Source organism: Halichondria panicea, chromosome 1 (assembly GCF_963675165.1).
Source record: "Halichondria panicea chromosome 1, odHalPani1.1, whole genome shotgun sequence".
In the NCBI taxonomy this organism is placed as follows: Eukaryota; Metazoa; Porifera; class Demospongiae; order Suberitida; family Halichondriidae; genus Halichondria; species Halichondria panicea.
The window spans coordinates 11,001,566-11,023,814 of record NC_087377.1 but is presented as its reverse complement, the minus strand read 5'-3'; the positions used below and the strand labels follow the sequence as shown (position 1 = coordinate 11,023,814).

Below are 22,249 nucleotides of genomic sequence, written 5' to 3'. Positions count from 1 at the left end.
CCGGAACTTGTCAAAGTCCCCATCGTCCTGAGTCAGTGTTCTGTAGCCAGGATAAACAACACATGGACACATTCAAACTGGTAGTGTGATAAAGGGTCTGGTACATGTACTGTACAATGTCCTGTACAAATATTGTGAGCTAGTATATTCTCAATTGACACACGTTTCCCTGTACACACCTAAACTTCATACATTGAAGCATACCTTGTATACAATTGCATGTACATACAGCATGCTAGGTTCCCATTCTTTGTACTGTACATTCAATAGTACACAGTCGACTCATTGCGCTGCATAACTACACATGCATTATATAAACACACGTACCTTGTTCTTGATGAAGGTTCCTGAGGAGCTCCTGTCCATGGACCCATGTCTTCAGACTGTCCTCACTGATTATAGGCTGCTCACCAGGCTGGAGGTGGGCTGCATGCAAGGGCTGGGTGTCAGGGGAGTTTTTAGTCTCTGATGACAGACCCTTTTCCATACTGCTGAGGTATGTTAGCGTCTGAGTGGCCAGTTTACGTGAGGCCCCTTTCTTAGCAGCACAGTAGGCCTAAAGGTGTGTGTGTATAGGGGCGGGGGGGGGTCGTACATGATTGTACATTGCACATGCATGCACCTTCAAATAGGACACACTATAGCTGACCTTGAATGACTTTAAGGGACTCTACAAAGTACGACACAAATGCATTTTCCAGCTAATGTGCTCTGTACCTGTACCTCCATTCTCAGTGCCTCTTCTTGTCTCCTCAACTGTAGGAGAGAGGAAGCCATTGAAAACAACCACTCACACCAACACAGTGTAAAGCACAAACCAAACAGACACACTCTATCAGAATAACAGAAGCAGCTCGGAATTGTCACCATTGCTTTAATACAAGACTCCATTGCAGTAGGCACTACTCATCTCATGCTATAATGTACTGTTAGTGTACAACACACTGTACACTAACACAGGCTCAGAGTTGTCATCTTCCTATGCAGTCTAGAGTCACCCATTTAGTTACCTACCCTTCTCATACCTATACGACAATGAATTTTCAGTGTTTGCACCAGTAGACTGTATCATTATGGTTTCTCTCCATGTTCCTGCTGGGCTATATATGTCACTGCACTGTAAAAACAAACGTGTTATTTTAACCCGTGGTAGCGTGTCGTTCGAATGTCTCCTAAAATAGCACACTATACATACGTGTTACTTGATATCAATGTTAAAACAGCACCCGTGTCATTGATTTTTGTGTTAAACCAGCACGTATGTAGCATGCAATAAATTATTAATAGTGACGTTGTTAGCATGTGACTGTGAAAAGATAAATGGAGGTGCAATTAAATTATACGTACATTCGATGAAACAGCAAAAAAAGTGATTGAAAATGTACAGGAACATAAAGTATGTCCTGCATGAGTACAGAGTATTGTTGCAGCAAATTATAAGTACCATTGTCTGCTTCTTCGTTATAAAGTGTTAGAAGCTACAACAGAGGCAGGTACGGCCTTCTTGGCAATCGTCTTCGGTGATGAAATTTCAGGATGGAGCCATGCCTACAAAGGATCGAAATGAAGACAAATGAAGACCATGCACCATACGTATATTGATGTGATGACCATGCCACTCCAATTGTTGTTTATGTCATAATTATGGGCTATCAAAACATACGCACCACCTTTTGTTTAAATAAAAGGCACACAATAATTACACACAGTGTCTCCCTACTACCTACAATAAAGGGGCAAGTCCCAATTTTTGCTTTGCTCAATTTGAGCACCGAGTACCGTACATGTATAGCGAGAACATTTCGCGAGTGCTATTTGGCTCTAGAGCCCTCAGAATAGATGCTCGCAGTTGTAATGTTTCAATGACAGGAAACCACCTACCAAGAATGAAATACCAGTGGGTGCAGTTTTTACTTGGCCTCGAAAAACACAAAATTTTTCACCTCACACGGTACATATTTTCTGGCGCTTAGGTTAGAATTACAACGCGCGGCATGAAATCGAGGCTATACAATTGTTAGAATATTCTAAAAGAGTGTTTATAGTTCTTAGAATAGGGTGGAGCTAACAACGCTACAGTGACCTGGTTGCCTCGAATATTACTGTTAGAGCCAAGACTAATTGTGAATGGGTTGCTAATTTTATAGTACAAATAGAATGATTTACCATATCAAGTTGAGTGCCGAAGTACAGTTGGGTGTGAACATGAACAAGGTGCTGAAGCCTGTCCACTGGGTTGGAACTATATACAGCTCGTCAAAGTCATCATATCCACAAATAACCATAGCCTTTTTCCGTCAATGCCTGCCATTAATACAAACAGGTAGGTATTATCATTTTCAGTCAACAGCTATAGCCAGAACAACTGCCTGGAGAAACTCACCTAGAAAAACACTTGCTTTACTCTAGTCGAGTCTGGTCGTGAAACAATCCTCTTTCAGCTTTTAACATATCAAAACATTGCAATGGGAAATGTCAAATTAAAATTGTAACCGCCCACTCAATATTTGTGACGTTTCGTGTCATAACTTGTCATATTTGTCATTTCCTCTTCATAATAAATAATAAATAATAAAAGTACTGCAGTGTAATTAGCAAACAAGGTAGCACAGATTCAAGTTAGCATCTGTACCTTTCTTCTGCAGACCAGATTATACTTCAATCTTGGTTCCTAACTCAAAATACAATGAAAAGAGAATAAACTAAGTCTGTAATCAGTTATCAGTGTCACTGTTCGAACTTTCATCCAGTCCATCAAGTCTACCAGCTATTCTCTCCATTCATAATTACTCTAACCCATCATCATATCCAATATATGTATGTTAACTATCTCTTGATGGATTGTCAGTGTCGGTAAATCCCACCAGGAGAGAGTTTCTCAGGGGCTTTCTTCAGTTCCTGGGCACTGTCTTTGCTTTGCCTTGCTTGTCTTGGAAACTTGACATCAGCTCTATGTTACAGTAGTATACCTTGGCTGTTACTTGGGCTGTTCTGTCATCCTCAGTAGGTATACAGTAGTCTAGCTGGCACAATAAACTTTAGCTAGCTCTACTTACATGCACTTATGCAAAATTAACGCTGCTTAACACTAACAGGAAACTAGGCAACCCACATTCATATGAATCCTTAGGAATTGCTTGTGCTGCCTAGCACCGAACTAAAGGTAAATACCCTTCCCACAAAAATTTATGATGTAAAGTATGGGACAGTCCCTTTCCAGTCACTGCAATTCAATGGTAAAACTGTCATCACTGTTATATTTCAAACCTGAAAAACACTGTATGCAGCTCATGTAGAAACTGCATGTGAGGTATCATTGGAAAGAGTAATAGCTAAATTATACAATAGAGAGCAAACTAAAATTATTTCTAGGTAAAATTCCTTCTTTTTTAGTGTTTGAAGTACAAATTGTGTGTTTTTGTCTCACTTTTTACTGCATTTGTATACTTGTAGATTAAATGTTTGATGACAACTTTTACATATTTTTTACATTCATTTGACAAAATGTTTTGATATGAATAACTCCTGGTCCCTCCTTATTTTAGACACTCTATAGTGTAGTCTCCTAGTAGTATCTTAGTAGTATAGGCTACAAGCTTCAGCTGCGAAGTATAAATATAGGTATTATTATTTTTGTACTGTTGTGTACAGCTAGCCAGAACAACTGTCTGGAGAAACTCACCACTTGCTTTGACACCATCCTCTTTCAGCTCTTTCAGCTTTTAAACAACTCTTGGTCCTTGGTGGTATCCTTTAGACTGCTTTTGACTCTTCTGCTTTTGTTCTAGAATCCAGCTGCGAAGGAGCTATAGCAACTAGAAACTGCGCATGCGCGTAGCAACTTCTGCACTGGGCTTTATATAGAAAAGCTAAAAAAGATTTAAAACAGCCAACAAACTAAATACTTTATAAATGAGAACTCAATGGTCTTCTCTTGCTCTTTTATGAAGGATAAAGACTGTACCACCTGTCAGCAAGATATCTATAATTAGACATGATCCAAACTTTCTTATGTTGACTTAGATCAGTGCTCACATGCCATAATCATTTACTAATCAAGTTAGTGATGCTACTCACTCTCAGAAATGGCTCAAATATCACTACAATTATCACTACACTTGATTATAAACCGTAATATACCACATTCTATTGCTGTAATACCAGTGCTGAAATAGCACACATGAAATTTACTACTGTGCTTATATAACACACGTTGGGTCAATTAGCACATGTGTAACACAATACACATGGGTTAAAGTGGTACCAGTGGGCTAAAATAGCACGCATGCACTTACTAATGTGCTGATTTGACATACGTAGAGCAATTTAGCACACATGTGACACGCTACACGTGTGTTACGGTAACACGTTTGTTTTTACAGTGTGTGGATCACAACACAAAGCCTCCACCAAATACAGACACAAAAGTGACTGCATGTACAAATTCTTTTTTCTGTGCATCATGTGGTTGAACAATCTAACTTGTCAAAGTCCCCATCGTCCTGAGTCAGTGTTCTGTAGCCAGGATAAACAACACATGGACACATTCAAACTGGTAGTGTGATGAAGGGTCTGGTACAAGTACTGTACAATGTCATTACGAATATTGTGAGCTAGTAATCTCAATTGACACACGTTTCCCTGTACACACCTGCCTACATTGAAGCATACCTTGTATACAAGTGCATGTATACATACTGCAGACTAGTAAGCATGCTAGGTTCCCATTCTTTGTACTGTACATTCAATGGTACACAGTCGCACTGCATTGTTCTTGATGGTACCTTGTTCTTGCATGATGAAGGAGGTTCCTCTCAATGCCAAGTCTTAGGGTTGGCAACTGTACTAAGCAGTCCAGGTTGAGATCTGAATCGAGGTAGGCTGCACTTATAATGGCGTGGTCTTATTATTAATGGGCGTAGCTATGTACATAAACATTTTTTGAGAGCTCAATTATTAAGACACAAATAACATGTATAAAAATAATAATACTGACAATGTAGCTATAGTATAAGTGAAGGAGAGATTACTAAAAAACAAACGTTAAAACTAGAACAGCATAAACAGTTCATAATTATAATATACTGTACACTACTGTTGAGAGGATTGGTCCACCGTTTCCATAGACATTGCACGGGGCTACCAGCACTTGAGTTGCTTGTGAGCACATTCTGAGCTAGAATCAGAGTGTTGAGCAGACTAGCAGCAGCCACGGCAGAGAGACCACCACCATCACCACCACCCACCACCACCATTGTTGTTGGCTTGTGACAGGTTGGAGGATTTCGGTAACAGGAGTGGACGGAGAGAAGTGGTCGTACTCGCAATGGAGGATAGAGTTTGTACGAGTGAGCTTAAGAGTGGTGTGTTTGGATTAGAGGCTCCAGTCGGCAGCGATGATTGTAAGAGAGGAGAGAATTGTGACGAAGCTGACAAGTGCATATAGGTTGTGTTGCAAAGGTGCCAGGCTGGAGACAATGCCACCGAGTTGTTGTAGGGATGAGATAGAACTTGGTGTTTGGTTTTGTGCCAGTGAGGACTGTTGGTGAGGTTCTGTGCCAGGGATAGTAGTAGTTGCTGTGCTGCTACATTGTTAGTTTGTTGTGTGGACTGTTGTGGAGGGGAGACAGAAGTGGTCGTGGTGAGTGGGTCACTACTGTGTTGAGGAGACTCTGGGCCAGAGGAGAGTTTAGAAGTTGCTGGTTAGGTTGTTTCTGACCAGAGGAGGCAGCTGCATCGATTCTAAACTGGATAATCTGTGCTCGAAGAAATGCGTTCTCTTTCTCTAGGACTTGGATCTGGTTTTGATTCATTGCTAAAGCATTGGTTGATTTCTCTGCGATTTTGGCACTGGCTGTGAGTTGTTTGTTTTGAAACACGAGCTCTTTCAAGTAGTCCACTGTCTTGTCCAGTACCGTTCCCTTGCTGTACACATACTGCAGTCAGGGAAACATGACGTGAGGTGAGACATGTACGTGGAGATAACAAAAACATGCTAAAAAATAGCATACTAATTTTATGTGCAGCTACATGTACATGTGTTATATACAATGAACTCTGCTGGATTCTATGCTACTAGTAACTAACATAACACTGTGCTCTACACTAATGAGCAATATAATTTAGGAAATTTAAGGTCTTTAAAGTTAGTAGATATTCCGATGGCTTTCCAATAGTACTTTAGTACATACATGAACAGACACACACACACTCACCCTGACAATGGAACCAGTAGTTGCGTCTATCTTCTGACAAGCAGGCACTATCTGAGCCAGTACCTTGATGAACTCGTTGATCCTGTCCCGACGCCGACGCTCAACTGGGCGTGGGAAGAACAACTACAACTGGTAATTATCGTGTTTAGGGCATGTACAATGAAGCTGAGCCAATTGGCAAATGAATGAACCTTGACCTCACACACGTACACCTAGTATAAAATCCAAGGCATACTTGATAATTAATATTATTATACTGTGTTCACATCTACTGCGTTTAGAGCATGGCTTCCACACAACAAATAATTATGTTATTAAGTGGCAGATTTTAATGTTAAAGTTTCGTAACTGTACTTTGTGGGAAACGCTTCTATTTCATTATGACCACGTATGTACATGTCATCTGTTGTACACTATAACTTTCAGTATGAAAAATATTCACCTTCATTGTATGTAGCCTTCCTCTGAGCTTCCCTGTTGGCAGCCATATCCCCAGACCTGCAAACCAACCACCATAATAACAACACTCCTCACAGTTACCGTATTACTAGAATGTTTTGTGAGCATATGCGAATTTTGTGAGAGTTGAAACAATAAAATCGCAAAACCCAAACCTGCGTTCTGGCAAGGATCGTGTGTATTTACCCAGCACTTATTTGCCGATTTGGCTGATTCGCAAAAGTTTTTCACCAACAGCAAAATATTCTAGTAACACGTTACCTAGCAAGAATGATGCTTTCCCTAACACACTTTCATACATGTTATGCAGAGGTAGGCAATCACATGAACTCACAACTGCATTTGAACGATGGGGTCGGCCGTGTGATAATCCATAGTTGATATCCCGCTCATCTTGGGTGCTATAGGTCGACCCATTGCATGCAGTATCTCAGCACTACTAGATGGTGGGATCATCACACACAGAGGACCTGAACACACACAACAACATAGTAAAAACTGACTATTAAATTACTTTTTTTATAGAACAATTTTTCAACACCACTTCCAAGAAACCTCAAACATTAGCAATAATACTCATGGTTCTACTTGCATACTCTTATCAAGGCCTATATATAACTTTTGGATTTGCCTCAAAAATGAATCGTCACACTGATAAATTTGGCCTCCATTACTCACCATTTTGGCCAGACTCTGAACCAGAAGAGGTGCTCCTAGTGATGAGGAACTGAGATCAGGGGGTGGTCTGTCCACTTTGCTGCATCTGGATGAGGGCGTGGCCTATAGCGTTGAGGGTAGAACCATCCTCAGAGGTCATGTCAGAGGGCAAACCACCATCGCCCGTTAGCGTGTGGAGATCCTATGTGAGTGGGTGGACACGACAAGCGTGTGTGTGTGTTACCGTAATTGGTGTAAATACAACGCCAGGGAAAAATTATTTTTGCGAGACTATGTACATAACACAAATGAATTTATATGATGGTATAATAATTATGGTCAACAATTTCGAATTTCGTATAATTAGAGTGGCGCTGTGATTACATCAACTGCGGTATACACAATGTACTACAAAACGAAACATATAAAAAACTTATGTTACTTGTATATCATACACAAGGCCAAGTTTAATAGGGCCCAAGTCATAATTAACACGTACTGTACATGTACAAGTGGTCATAAAGCCAACTAGAAAAGTACCAACTGTGCCTGAGGAAGAGGAAGAAGAGGTTGTGCAAGACCTTTCTGCCACTCTGGTAAAAATAGAAACTGAATTGGACACTAGTCATAGCTTCCCCGCACCATTTGAAATGACCACTACCAGTACAGATTCAAGTTTAGCTAAAATTGTGAAACAAAGTCAAGGAGAACAATGGTTACTTGTACAAGCTCCGATTGCCATGGGTCTGAGTCCGAGCCCTAGTAAAAGTGTGAAGGGAGTCGAGGATACTGTCACTCCTGATGTGTTTCCAGGCAACAGTGCAGTCAGGGTAACGGGGGGGGGGGGAGATGAAGGTTCCTCAGTAGTCCCTGTCCATGGACCCATGTCTTCAGCCTCCACCAATACAGACAAATAGTTTGACCACTTGCATGCTCAGAGCTTCAAAACTAACTGCACAATTTTTTCTTTTCTGTTTCACGTGAGAGATGATAATTATTGTTTATTCTGCAGAGGAAAGAGGGCGTGTCTTGTTAGCTGTTTTCTGAATGTAAAATTGTCGAATAAGTACGGTACCTTGTTCTTGGTGAAGGTTTCTTAGTAGTCCCTGTCCATGGACACATGTCTTTAGCCTCCACCAATACAGACAATAGTTTGCCACTTGGCTCGAGCGTTCGGAGCTTCAAAACTGACTGCACAATGTTTCTCTAGCTCTGGAAGACCAGCCACGTGGTTTAGCAATGTTATTTGTTATTGCACGTGACAGCTATTGTTTTTCTGCAGAGAAAGAGTGTCTCGCATTACAAGCGCAAGCTGATCTAGCTGTTGTCCTGTACTTCTGTATCGTGCCTGGTATCAAGCTGTGAAGATACTGTAGCTCTGGATTATTATCAGTAAGTGCAGACAGCACTGTTTTATTTTCTGCATATAGATCTCCAAATATTTATACATAATTACTTGTATCTTCATTGCTTATCTTACTCCACACTCTACAGAGAAGATGTCTGACTATCTCACAATAGCAGATCTAGGAAAACTATACGTAGCCACGTTTGATGCTCGAATCAAGTGGCGAAACTTTTTGCTGGTTCTTAAAATACCCTCTGATAAAATCGACAGCATTGGCAAAGAATGGCGTGACGATCCAAAGGAATGCTATCGGGAGGGTTTGAAAGAATGGCTGAAAGGTGGTGAGAGAAGCTGGAAAGATGTTGTCAGAGCTTTGTCCAGTCCTATCGTGGGCCACAGTGACATAGCCAATACCATCGAGAAAGATCATCTACAGTCTACTGATGCAAGCAATCCTACTGATGTGAAGTCAGAGGGTAAGCACTAGTTCAGTACCGTATAGCGGGTAATTTTCGTGGGGTGGGGTAAAAAAATTCGTTTGTCTGGAAAACTGTGATTTTCGTGAGTATAAATTTCGTTTATAGTCTCGTTGCTTTTACTGCATTCATACGTTACGGTAAGCCACGCCTACGTTAAAATTTCGTGGAGGTCAAGCTTGACCACGAAAATCATGAATTTTTACCCCATAAAAATTACCTGCTATACGGTATTACAAGTTTATATTTTATTTTAAAGAAGGTGACTGCCAGACAGACTCCTTGAAAGCTTCTCAGTGGAGCTTAGATTTCTACGGTCCCATAGGTAAAATCTTGATAAATTTCTTTACTATATCCATTATGACATTGAACAATGCGTGTACTATAGAAGCATGTGTATGTTGGTACAGATTCATCTAATTCTCTCTGCCCTAGCTCGCGCTTGGAATTTGACAGCTGCTTTCAAAAAAAATATCATGTGACCCAATTTAGAGGGACTAAAAAAAGTGTGTTTTGTATGATGAATAATCATAATTACCGTAGCTAGAAATGTCTGCGGCCCAAAAATTCTGCGAATAGCTGTAAAAGGACCAACCTTCTGCGGATAATATTTCTGCGAATTGAACTTTCAACTGTTACATTAGGTGTGGTTAATAAGCATTTGCGGATAATATTTCTGTGTTTACTCATTCATTCACAGAATTCGCAGAATTTTTGGGCCACAGAAATTTCTAGAGCTATACGGTATGATTAATACACTTTCACCATTCCGCTTGCTATCTGAGAAACTACAAATCGACTTTGCATGGCCTTATATGATAGCGCTGGAACTATACTGATACAATTAGCAGCTGACTTAAATAAGGCTGTTAGGCCCTCAAAAGATAGATTATGTCATGATTATGTTTTCTAAATTGGTAACAAGTCAATATTATTATGTGCAAAACTGCCTTTAGCTGGCTTCTTTACTACCCTAAAGGTAGGCTATGTTATGTATCTTAAGAATATATGACATGCATGAGATTTTCATCTGGCCTTATTTTTGAAGCTGATCTTAGCATCTTCATAGCCGTATTTGCACTTCTCTTACATGACGTCATCGATCACCATTTTCATAATTATTTTTTTGAAAAATGTTGATGTATAGCATATAAACTGAACTGTATGTTGGAAATAGTAGTAGTGTTACATTTGGGCATTGAGAGCCTGACTGCACAGAGTTAGAGTTAAGAGCCTGCTTACTGACAGTCGACTTACAGACGACTCGGGCCTCAAATGCACAGAGTTAGGATAATCGAGGTTCTACTGTATACCACAAACACACTTAAACCATTGATTAGGCCTTTTGTCTAAAATCTAAATGCATTCTATACACCATAGGCTTTCTTTCTCCTCATACTAAATGCAGCCTATTACACAAAATTATTAGTAATGATAATAACGTACAATAATTATTATATACGTATAGCGCGAAATTTTCGAGGCATTTATATTTCGTGGAATGGCCTCTAAAAGCATTTCGTTGCATAATGTTCGTGGAATGGCTGCTTACCGGAAGCCACGCCTTTAATCTTTGCACGTTATAGCAGATAATTCTAATTAAAGAACAATTTTCGTGGACTTCATTTTTGTGTAGGATTGCTAACCCACAAAATCCACGAAAATTAAGCCCATCGAAAATTTCGCGCTATACGGTATATATATAATTATACGTATATACTGTTTTTGTAGAAATTCAAGAGAGCATGCAGCTCGCTGTAACTCAAGAGACTGTAGGTATTCTGCAGCGCTCAGCATAGCCATTGGTATACTCTAGCTATATATACGTGTACCCAATACAACACTAACTGGAATTAAAACGTTCAATGCTACAGACAGTGCATGCATGGGCGAGTTTTTAGCGTTGCTAATAATTTACCAAGCCCAACTATAGCCTCTAAAATCACGTTATGCATGACGTTATACACGTACAATTTGTTTGTAATACTATACGTATCGATTTTCAATTAAGTTTACCTTAGATGTTTCACTGATAAGAAGCTGGGACACAGTGGAGGCAACAAAGAGGGAGTCAAAGGACACTCAACCAGTCAAGAAAGTGCGTACATGTAGTAATTCCCGCAGTAGTGTACGCATGCACTCCACGGATGCTATGTTATTAGCTGTAACTCTAATACCTCTCCCTAGCGAAATTGTTTCTTGTTCTCGTTCTGTTGTAGAATTTCCACTAATTATATTCACGTCTGTGTTTTAATTCACCAACGTTCCCCTGTACAGGCACACAGGGAACAGATTGAGCACAAAGATGCTGAGCTGGTCAGGAGAGACGCCATCATTCAACAGCAGAGACAGGTGAGACATTATTGCAGAGCTATACAAGAAGCTTTGATCCGATATAATCGTACTGTACATTCTATTAAGCTGGTGGGCGTCGCCTCTTAAGAAAGTGATTTTAGTATGCATGCAATTATTACTACAAGTAACACTCGCTTGTTAGTAGACACTATCCTAATATTACACTCATTCATTATTCAGGGTCCCCCTCCCGGAGAGTTGAGACCTCTACTCACGTACTCTGAATTGGAGAAGAGGAAAAGACATGCCAATTGAGATGACCTCGGTACAGAGTGTTGTTATCGGTGATACGATGTATGTTGGTGGAGGGTACGCAGACAATTACCATGACAGGTTTACAGTGATGAAGCTTGAGCAAGATCAATGGACAAAACTGCCAAGTGGTTCGCTATGACATCACTCACTAATCGACTAGTGCTGGTGGGAGGATGTGATTCAAACACATGCAGCAATCAACTTGCAGTATTTGAGTCAGGGGAATGGACTCACCCATACCCACCAATGAACATTGCTCGTCATTTCTCAACAGCTGTCTCCTTCAACAACCACATCATTGTAGCTGGTGGGTGTGATGATCAAGGACGTACCTCCTCCTCCGTGTAGGTGTTGGACGTGGCATCAAGAAGATGGTACATTGCTCAGTCACTATACCTAACCCACAATCAGAACTGAAATCGACTCTCATAGGAAACACCCTCTACCTAATGGGAGGGTTCGATCACACTGGGGCAACCAAGACATTGCACCACGTCGACCTCAATGAACTTACTGTAGAGGCCCCTTCCAACCTGGACACACCCACTCTCTGGCAGACCTTACAGGAAGTACCACTCATGAAGTCAGCTCCTCTCAGTATTGGGAGGTCACTATTAGCCGTTGGTGGAGAGGACGACAGAGACAGCCCAAGTTCATCGATCCACCTCTACCAGCCTGACACCAGGAGGTGGGTGAAAGTGGGAGACCTGCCTATTGCACGACACAGCTGCACATGCTCTGTACTTCCTAGTGGAGAGTTTGTTGTAGCCGGAGGACAGGAGAGTTTAGTTAAAATTCAATCTGTGGATTTTTTCACTTTAAGTGCTTAGTTATTTGTTTTCTCATTTATATGTTGTGCATTGATGTTAACGATCTATATAATTATAATATTATAGTTTCAACAGAATTTCATGATGACATGCATGAAGTGGTACATAACACAAGTGCAAAAAACATTTTGTGAAAAAATGGGGAAGGGTAGGTTAATTGGAAAAGCATGCACACTGACAATATTGTGGGTTGGTATAGTCTTTGCTGGCCTGGAATTGAGGCTAAGTCTTTGCATGCTCCAACTAGTTGCAACTTGGGGTCAATCTTTGCGATCTTCAACAGTTGGGTCCAGCACTACTTCTCGTTACACCTCTTTCTTTATTCGAGACGCTCGATCACCTATTTGACCATCAACTTGCATGTGTTTCTACAATGTACATAAGAATGACGTATTTGAACGAACTTTTCTTTCCGCCACAGTACCGAAACACATGGTGTATAATTATACAATGTAAATTTGAAACTCTACAGATAACTCACAAAGTAGTGCTGGATCAGGGATTTTGTATCCCTGGCTGGACCCCTGCAAAGGATTGAGCCCCACCCCAACTTAACTAGTCTAGTTGGAGCTAGCCTCGAATCCAGGCCGATTACTGGTCTCGAGGCTAAGTTGGAGCATGCAAACTGCAAAGACCATGATAGTCTATGGACTTCCTACAACACTATGGGAGGCCAGTGTACATTATGTCAAGGTCTTTTACACGCCCGGCCTTGCAAGGTTGAAGACTCTGCATGACCATGCATATCGCATAGCCTCGATTCCAGGCTATTGAAGGGGCTGGAGTCGAGGCTAGACCATGCAGAGAAGACTAGACTGCAGAACCACATCATTTGACATCATAGATGTGACAGAAATTGTTCTGATCATGAATGCACTCCTGATCTACTTGCTGTGATCTGAGCTGAATGAAGATACATATTACTGGATTATTATCAGTGAGTGCTGACCAGAGGAGTCATCCGCATGTCATCCGCGTGTCTTTAACACACACATTCCGAACTTTGACCTAAGGAATGTGTATCTAAAACGTTTCCTTTGACACGCGGATGTCGTACCTCCTCTGAGTGCTGACAGCACTGTTTATACTGTATAGATGGTTTAGAGTTTGTCAATGCATACTTACTATCATTTTATTATTATGTCACACTCTATACAGAGAAGTTTGAGGAATAAAGGGTTGTCCTAGTCTCGCTTTCTTGCTTGGATCATTGATGATGAGTGGGACAATTACACAATTTCCTGGACCTTGCATAGCTCATATATGGTACATCACGTAACTGAGGATATAGGCAAACGATCAAGAAGTTCTCTTCTTGTGCAGTGAATTGCAACTCAATCGCCAGCTTATCTTCATTGCAAAACCATTTGCTTCTCAAGCCTAACAAGCATAAATTTGCCAGTTTTCCTTTTGTAGGAACTCGTCTTTCCCTGTGGGTTCGTAAGCAGACAGGAATGACATTCCAGCATTTCTTTCTCTTTGATCTCTTATGAGACATTGCTGTCTGAGGAAATCTTGAGCTCACTTCCTCCATAATACTAGATTGCTCATGATCACTTCCTCTCACTCGCTTGACTTAGAAAGTGGTGGGCACGTGAAATTGTAGCATGGAGTCTATCAACTGGTCTTGTAGCACCTTCAGCCACACGTATATAGCTATGTCTAGATATGGAAAATAGAAAACAGACAAGTGTATGTGGGTTTAACACCTATATCAAATTTGATAAGTGTGTTTATAATTATGGTGCTCCACATACCTTCTTCGAATAGGAGTCATAAAGTCATCATCTGATTGTTATTCCTCTTGCTGTCCAGCCATGACAGCCTCAACTTTAATCTAGTCAAAACGCTCCAAAATAAACATGTGTATATACAGTATACATCTACTGCGCATGCTCTAAACATACTGCTGGGGCATGGAACTCCGGCAAATGAATATTAGGCAAGGGGCCTGCCCAGGCAGTATCCCCAGCAATAATTATGTTTTCTGGGGCAGTAACCCCAGCAATATTTTTGCCTGGGCAAAAGCAGCGCGTGGGTGTTTTGCCTCGCCAATTGCCTGGGCAAATGCGTGGTTGCTTCCAGCAGAATACTGAATCAAATACAGCTCCATAGTAGTCTACTGGCACACTCTTCAACAAACTATTTACTGAAACGGCTTTCCAGACCATCGAATAGGAACAGTGTACATGAAAATGTTGGCAGTATGTATATCCTATCAGGCTATTAAATAACAACACTATCACTCATTCATCATCCTGAGTTTGTCATCAGACTTGCATCTTTACGAGCAGCTTTGTCATGTAGGATCATCTGATTGGCCAAGAACTCGCCCTCCACACTAGTCTCGAATATGGGAGGGCGTGGCTAGACTAAATATTTATCTAATTCTGGCATATAAATTATACATTCCTTGAAATGTTTATCTTATTCCACACTCTACAGAGAAGATGTCTGACTATCTCACAATAGCAGATCTAAAGAAATTATACCTCGTCACGTTTGATGCTCGAATTAAGTGGCGAAACATCTTGCTTATTCTTGATGTACCCCAGGCTACAATCGACAGCATTGGGAAAGAATGGAGCAACAATCCTGATGACTGCTATCGTGAGGGTTTGAAGGAATGGATTAATGAAGGAGAGAAAAGCTGGACAGATATGGTGGAAGCTTTATCAAGTCCTATCGTGGGTGATGTTCACATAGCCAGGACCATCGAGAAAGATCATCTACAGTCTACTAGTGGCACTGATGTGAAGTCAGAGGGTAAGTACTAGTTCAACACTGGAATGCATTTCATACATGATGCCTAATTAGTTTGTTAGCTACTATAATATTCACCCCCCCCCCCCATCATACACACACACACATCTTCTACAGATCACCAGAAGATCAACGACGATTTAACCGTTTTCCTAGACGAGCGTCTCGGTAAAGGTGCATTTGGAGCAGTCTTCAAAGGCAGCTACAAGGGCAAGATATGTGCAGTCAAAGTGCTGCTTCACGATGCTATGGAGATGCAGGCAAGTATTCCAGTTGGCAAAAACAAAGAAGCTAGCGATGCAATTGATCGTGAGAGTCATTTCCTCAAGTCGTTCCAGCACCCAAACGTTGTTCAGTTTCTGTCGACTACCAAGCACCCCAAATCAGGCAGTACAATTCTCGTTGTTGAGCTGATGGATTGCAATCTGAGATCCTACTTCTCCGGCCTTGATGAAGAGTCCCTCACCAGCGAATGTGAAATTAGCCTCTCCAAAGACATGGCTTGTGGTCTGGCCTACATTCACAGCATGCAGATTATCCACCGTGACCTCTGTGGCGATAACGTCTTACTGAAGCTTACACGACCAGTGCCTGTTGCAAAGATTTCCGATTTTGGCATGTCACGGCTATATGATTCCTCCAAGCTTAGCCAAACCCTCACGGCCGTTGGTCACCGTATAGGGTATCTACCTCTCGAGGCTATTCGATTGGAAGAGGAGAAATACGATAGTAGGCTGGATGTGTTTTCCCTTGGGGCGATTATGGTGCAGATTGTTTGCAAGTTGGAGACGATCAAATCAGCCAAGGATCGATCATTCCATTTTTCCCAAATCCCTCACACACACAGGTTGAGGAAGCTTATAGACAGTTGTTTGAAAGAGGACAAGAGGAGGAGACCATATGCCAGGGACATCTGTGAGTCAATTAAAATGTATGCTTCCAAAAAAATAAATTACATTTAAATTGTATTTTAGATTCTTACATTACAAGAAGCTCGGACACAGTGGAGGAAACAAAGAGGGAGGACACTCAACCAGTCAAGAAGGTCCGTACATGTAGTATGTGAATGAGATTCCCACAGCAACAATAGTATTGTACCTTAACATGCATGGATGCTGTCTCATGTGTTTAAGGTTACGATGCAGTGTTCACCTACAGAATGTCATAAACTGATGGTAGGTCACTGTTAGCTAAGATCTTTGTGGTAAAGTGTTGCCGTCTATTTAACGTATTGATAGCTAACAAGCGCTGTAATAGTTACTTATGAGCAGTGCTACAGTATAGACACATAAAATAATAGAAACAATGTCTCACAAAAAGAATAATTCATGAGAATAATTCATGAGAAAACCTGCGTCGTAACCTTAAGCCATAACCTTATAACCTTAAGCCGTAACTACACATCCAGAGTGTGCCTATGTACAGTGCCCATCAATAAAAAGTTCCCGTTCCGTTTTTCAAAACGCATGTTTAAACGATCGCGTAAAAACGCATCTGGAATGGATAGTTTAGCTCATTAGTACTAAACAGTAAGAAAACGGAAGTTATTATTAGACCGTGATGTCATCGTGAAAATTTAAACCGCAAACTAGCTAACTATAGCAACACTAACAATTAGCCCGCGCGTAGCAGTTGGAGATCGAGAGTAGAGTCAAGAAGAGAGACGATGGTTTATAACAAGTACACTAAGCAGAGGATACTTTGTTATAGTTAGATCCCACTTGTGTGTGTTTAGCAGGAAATTATGAGCATAGTTTCCCAGGGAATTATAAGCTTGAGGGTATAAAGTACAAGTATAATTTTGTGAATGTACAGAAATGATAAATGAAGCTGTAGCTGCATGATAATTAGCTATGGCTGCCTTTAGTTTTTTCACTACCAGTTTCTATAGCGTTTGCTGCATGGGTTGATGGTAGGGTTCACTAGTATATCTTTTCTTGTCTCTACGAGGAACACTAAGAGCCAATGATTTTAACAGTTTTGGGTCCATTGTCACAAGTATGAAAGCATGTCTTCAACTTGTAGCATTTGTCAACTTTGTCCTCCTGACTTCTGTTTCTATCCTGCACCCATGTTTCAAAATTGTTTACTTCAGTAGAGTATAGACTCCTGTGTTTTTTTGGGAACGATAGGGATTCTTCAGGGGAGGCTAGTGAAGGAGGCTACCCCAGAACATACCTGTACCAGGAGCCATATTTCTAAGACTCTCTAGGTTACTGGTACATGGTAGGCTTCTCTTTGCTGTGATCCTTAGTCCACCAGTAAATGTCTCATACCAAAGCTCTGTTCTCAAAAGTTTCATGTTAGATCTACTTGCTACTTAGCCACCCATGCTTCATACATACAACTGCTTTATTGTATTCATGTAAACATGCAGCCGAGGGTTAGCACTTCAGTGCTCTAGTTGCTACAAGTAACACTCGCTTGTTAGTATAGACACTATTCTAATTACACTCATTCATTATTCAGGGTCCCCCTCCCAGAGAGTTGAGATCTCCACTCACTCTGAAATGGAGAAGAGGAAAAGACATGCCAATCGGGATGAGTGGACCAGTACAGAGTGTTGTTATCGGTGACACTGTGTATGTTGGTGGAGGTGATGCAGACAATCGTGACAATTGTACAGCGATGAAGCTCGAGCAAGATCAATGGACCAAACTACCAGAGTACAGTGTTGAGTACTTCGCTATGACATCACTCGTTAGTCGACTAGTGCTGGTGGGAGGACGTAATCCAAGAAACAACAAACGCACCAATCAGCTTGCAGTGTTTGAGTCAGGGGAATGGACTCACCCATACCCACCAATGAACATTGCTCGTTCTTTCTCAACAGCTGTCTCCTTCAACAACCACATAATTGTAGCTGGTGGGCGTGATGATAAAAGACGTACCTCCTCTGTGGAGGTGTTGGACGTGGCATCAAGAAGATGGTACATTGCTCAGTCACTACCTAACCCACTATCATATCTGAAATCGAATCTCGTAGGACACACCTTCTACCTAATGGGAGGATACGATCACACTGGGAGGGCAACCAAGACAGTGCACCACGTTGACCTCAATGAACTCATTGCAAAGGTGTTTTCCAACCTTGACACACCCACTCTCTGGCAGACCTTACCGGAAGTACCACTCACGAGTCCAGCTCCTCTCAGTGTTGGGAGGTCACTATTAGCCGTTGGTGGACGCGATGACAGAAACAACCCAAGTTCCTCAATCTACCTCTACCAGCCTGACACCAGGAGGTGGATGAAAGTGGGAGACCTGCCTACTGCAAGATGCAACTGCATATGCTCAGTACTTCCTAGTGGAGAGGTCATTGTAGCCGGAGGACAGACAAGTTCATATATGAAAGATATTATTCAAACTGTGGATTTCATCTCTAATATATCTAATATATAGTATACAGTGCGGGACTCTACATATACAAAAAAAATACATTTTCTACCTATAATGTACTCTGTACCTGTACGTACCTCCATTCTCAGTATGTTTTGTTACTGTTTCTCTTTGTAATGTTGCATTGTTACATTGAGAATAATCATAATTATAGTGATTATGAAGTGGTATATACATATTGAACAAAAACAGACAAGTGACAGTTCTCCTTGGTTGGGGTCTTGTCCGAGGGTAGGGTGGACGCCTTCTCCCAGAATCCAAAGTCTATCTCCTCTTCCGAGTCAGACAGTGAGGGATGGGGCTTGGGAACCGAGGGGTTAAAGAGTCACATGGTCATAGTCATACTGAGTGGAAGTTTGAGGGCTTAGGAAGTAAGGGGTGAGAAAATCACATGATAATAGTAGCTATAATTTATACTGGCTAAATGCAAATGGCTCAACTATATGATAAAAGGGACACCACACAACACATGTACTGGTATACAATATGTACATACTTACATTATGAATACTAGAATAATCGTAAGAGTCAGTTAAAGTGATACCTTTTGTGGAGAGTGAGAGCTGCTGAGCTTTGACACTCTCCAGGTCCAGGAACTTGTCAAAGTCCTCCTTGTCCTGAGTCAGTGTTCTGTAGCCAGGATAAACAACACATGGACACATTCAAACTGATAGTGTGATGAAGGGTCTGGTACACGTACTGTACAATGTCATGTACAAATATTGTGACCTAGTGTTCTCAATTGACTGACGTTTCCCTGTACACACCTAAACTGCATACATTGAAGCATACCTTGTATACAAGTGCATGCATGTACATACAGACTAGTAAGCATGCTAGGTTCCCATCTTTGTACTGTACATTCAATAGTACACAGTGGACTCATTGCACTGCATAACTACACGTTATACACACGTACCTTGTTCTTGAATGCAAGTTTTCAGTGGTTAGCACATGTGCAAGCAGTGGATCAGCCTCCTTCGCAGCCTCTCCTTTTTCTGTTCTTTGTCACAGAAGAGAAAATTGGAGGAACAAAGAAAGAAAAGAAGGAAGCAACTAAGAAAAAGGAGAGCCTGCCTTGCTAAGTCGCGTGATCCCCTACTGACGTAGACAAATTTTAACGAGCGTGGGCGAGAGAAAACCTCAATAACTGTCCTCCCCCACACAGTACTTGGAGCGCATTTACCAGGAACATAATCTGTTATGAACAGTAACTAGTACAGTACAGTGCAGTAGAGTCAGCCTTCGTGAGACCTTTAGTCAGTAGAGGAAGTATGAAAGACTAGAGTAGAGTAGACTATACTGCTGTAATAATTAATCAAGTGGGTCTGTTCTGAACTCAGGAAAAAAACTGAGCTAAATTTAGATATTTAGTCTCTTTAGTCTTTACTAGGTAAGCCCTCGTCTACGATGTCTCCACGCTTGATTCTGGCTTACTATCTACGATGCTAACAGCTTTTATTTAGAGTTTGCAATGCGTAGGCATGCTGTAGCTTTTGCTCTGTCAGGCTCCGCCCAGCTAGTGATTGCCCACGTTCATTTTCACTCGTCTACCACTCGTCGGGTTGTTATAAAACAGGGAATGAGAAATGAGGAAACAAGAAATGAGGAAATGAGGAAATAAGAAATAGGAAATGAGGAAATGAAGAAATAAGAAATAGAATAATAATAATAATTATATTTATGGTTAAGATCATCACCATGGCATTAATTTTCATCACAAATTATGACATTGTTATAATAATTATTATTACAATATAGATGCACAAAAGTAATGACTGATATATCAGCCAAGAAGCTAGTAGGTGACTAAGTATTTAGTTATCAAATATATAATTATAGTGGCACCTCCACACAGTACAGGTTGTCGGACACATTGTAAGAATTAAATTTTACCATCGCTTCAGATGGCACAGTGAGCTTTCTTCATTAAAGGTAGCATCAGCTTTCACTAGGCATTGCTTGTGAGAATGGTAATGGGAATTGCTTTCTTCACCCTGTAGCGAGATTGGATATGATACCAGTACAGTGTACTAATGTCATTACTTCCTGCAGCTTTACGACTAGCCTCGATTCAAGGCCGATTAAAATACTTTAATCGGCCTTGAATCGAGGCTACTTTACGACAGGACTGGCAGATCATTAGAATTTGCTTGGTTTGACAAACAGTTTTGGAGGTTTCTTTGCTGTTACTTACATGTAGATGTTGACATTGAGTCCAGTCCATTGACTATCACTTGCCCACCGGATTGTGAAATCATTGAATGTATTGCCAGTATAGCCACGCATAGGTAAATTGTTTGAGACTGTGGGACTGTAGGACAGTACATGTAAGTACCGTTACGTAGGTAGATATGATGTCTGAACCATGCCAGTCGTACATGGCACACAAGTAGACAGAGGTAGAGAGTGTCACACAGTGTACCAGAGGAACATAAGTTCTGTATGGTGGCAGAGCACCAGGAGACTTGTCACCAGGAGGTACGTACCTGTAGCTCAGTAGATGTTAGCTTCGTCTTCAGATTTGCTCTGCCCATAGATATGCTCTGCCTAACAGCTCATTTCTCGTTCTCATTTCTTCATTTCCTCATTTCCTATTTCTTATTTCCTCATTTCCTCATTTCTTCATTCCTCATTTCCTCATTTCTCATTCCCTGTTTTATAACAACCCCCACAAAAGTGATATGATCTATTTGAGTGCAGGTACTTAAAGTTCAACTATTGGCGCTTCCATTGGACCACCACCTGTTACATCACATGACATCATCAGTATAAAATGGCTGTCTGAAGATGTGTACTTCCGAAAATATGTTAGGAATAGTTATTTGTTTGAGTTAAGATCTGAAATTTGTTGTGTATGTACCTGAGTATATTGCTCATCTTTTGAGCTTCAACGGAAGTCTGGGCTACTAGTAAGTTCTGAGAAATACTTCATTTTGTTGTGTTTTGGTGGCAAATATGTTAGGAATACAACTTTCGATTTTATATTACCGTATATCTTCTAATTTATCGGACACTTCTAATTACCCCGGACACTCTTTTGGGCAATTTTCGTTGTTCTAATACAACGGACACTCCAGTGCTTTAATATTACATTTGTTCTAAATATCCGGACAATACCCTTGAAAAGTTCATAGACGGCAAGTAAGACTTAGAGTGCTGCAGTTAGATAGCTTTGAGAGCTAGTTTTAGATAGCTAGTGCAACTATTCAGTCGCACACTGTTCTATTAAACTTAGCTAGTTCGCATGCAGCTGCTTGCTTGTTCTAATTATTCCGGACACTTTGCATGCTCTATAAAAATCTGTTCCAATTATACCCGGACAATTTCCAAAATAATTATTTTTTGCTGTCCGATAAATTAGAAGATATACGGTAGTTAAGCTGTAGCGGATAGCTGCAGTAAGTGTAGCTTCCTTCTAGCCAGCCAGTGATGGTTGAACTATCTACTTGAGCTTCTCTGAGTCTGGATAGGGTGCTGGAGCACCAAAGT

General features: G+C 41.0%; 3 protein-coding genes and 1 long non-coding RNA gene across 7 annotated transcripts in view; 2 read left to right on the top strand and 2 right to left on the bottom strand.

Annotated features, from left to right (window-relative positions):
* The window catches only part of LOC135346099 (uncharacterized), a 22,582-nt gene extending 3,671 nt beyond the window's left edge, over positions 1-18,911 (top strand). The window contains exons 5-6 of one of the 2 annotated variants that reach the window (XM_064543610.1): positions 11,433-11,507; positions 17,828-18,911. In XM_064543610.1, coding sequence (XP_064399680.1) covers positions 11,433-11,507; positions 17,828-18,760 — 1,008 coding nt within the window. In that variant the 3' untranslated portion in view covers positions 18,761-18,911. Of the gene's footprint in view, positions 1-11,432; positions 11,508-11,690; positions 12,673-17,827 lie in introns of those variants that run through there. The other variant, XM_064543620.1, reaches the window with a different exon arrangement.
* Positions 1,124-8,574, bottom strand: LOC135346779 (upstream stimulatory factor 2-like). 3 transcript variants are annotated; one of them, XR_010398109.1, is made up of 10 exons: positions 8,407-8,574; positions 7,353-8,337; positions 7,009-7,144; positions 6,658-6,713; positions 6,216-6,427; positions 4,785-5,936; positions 3,683-4,515; positions 2,384-3,602; positions 2,167-2,304; positions 1,124-1,548 (listed from the first exon to the last, which is right to left on the bottom strand). XR_010398109.1 is itself a non-coding variant. In XM_064544527.1 (8 exons), the coding sequence occupies exons 4-7, from the start codon at positions 7,128-7,130 to the stop codon at positions 5,586-5,588; spliced, it is 633 nt and encodes a 210-aa protein (XP_064400597.1). In that variant the 5' UTR covers positions 7,131-7,144; positions 7,353-7,533; positions 8,052-8,337; positions 8,407-8,574; the 3' UTR covers positions 4,322-4,515; positions 4,785-5,585. The 3 variants fall into 3 exon arrangements, 2 of the variants coding, with proteins under 2 accessions (XP_064400597.1, XP_064400589.1); XM_064544527.1 differs by lacking the exons at positions 1,124-1,548; positions 2,167-2,304; positions 2,384-3,602 and having other exon boundaries at positions 4,322-4,515; positions 6,216-6,319; positions 7,353-7,533; positions 8,052-8,337; XM_064544519.1 differs by lacking the exons at positions 1,124-1,548; positions 2,167-2,304; positions 2,384-3,602 and having other exon boundaries at positions 4,322-4,515; positions 6,216-6,319.
* Positions 12,734-16,343, top strand: LOC135342790 (probable serine/threonine-protein kinase kinX). The gene is made up of 3 exons (XM_064539656.1): positions 12,734-12,743; positions 15,041-15,361; positions 15,476-16,343. Exons 1-3 carry the CDS (start codon positions 12,734-12,736, stop codon positions 16,318-16,320), a joined length of 1,176 nt encoding a protein of 391 aa, XP_064395726.1. The 3' UTR covers positions 16,321-16,343.
* LOC135346905 (uncharacterized) lies at positions 18,823-22,249 on the bottom strand. Its single transcript, XR_010398130.1, has 3 exons — positions 19,677-22,249; positions 19,302-19,387; positions 18,823-19,058 (listed from the first exon to the last, which is right to left on the bottom strand). It is a non-coding gene; the product is annotated as an uncharacterized LOC135346905 (long non-coding RNA).

What these genes read in the sequence shown, in the direction of transcription:
- LOC135346779 (XM_064544519.1), bottom strand. Translation starts at nt 7,130, where the DNA reads ATGATCCCACCATCTAGTAGTGCTGAGATACTGCATGCAATGGGTCGA. An exon ending in CCCATCGTTCAAATGCAGTT is followed by an intron (nt 6,714 to 7,008) that starts GTGAGTTCATGT and finishes GTTGGTTTGCAG; the next exon opens with GTCTGGGGATATGGCTGCCA. An exon ending in CTACTGGTTCCATTGTCAGG is followed by an intron (nt 5,937 to 6,215) that starts GTGAGTGTGTGT and finishes CCCTGACTGCAG; the next exon opens with TATGTGTACAGCAAGGGAAC.
- LOC135342790 (XM_064539656.1), top strand. An exon ending in CACTGATGTGAAGTCAGAGG is followed by an intron (nt 15,362 to 15,475) that starts GTAAGTACTAGT and finishes CATCTTCTACAG; the next exon opens with ATCACCAGAAGATCAACGAC.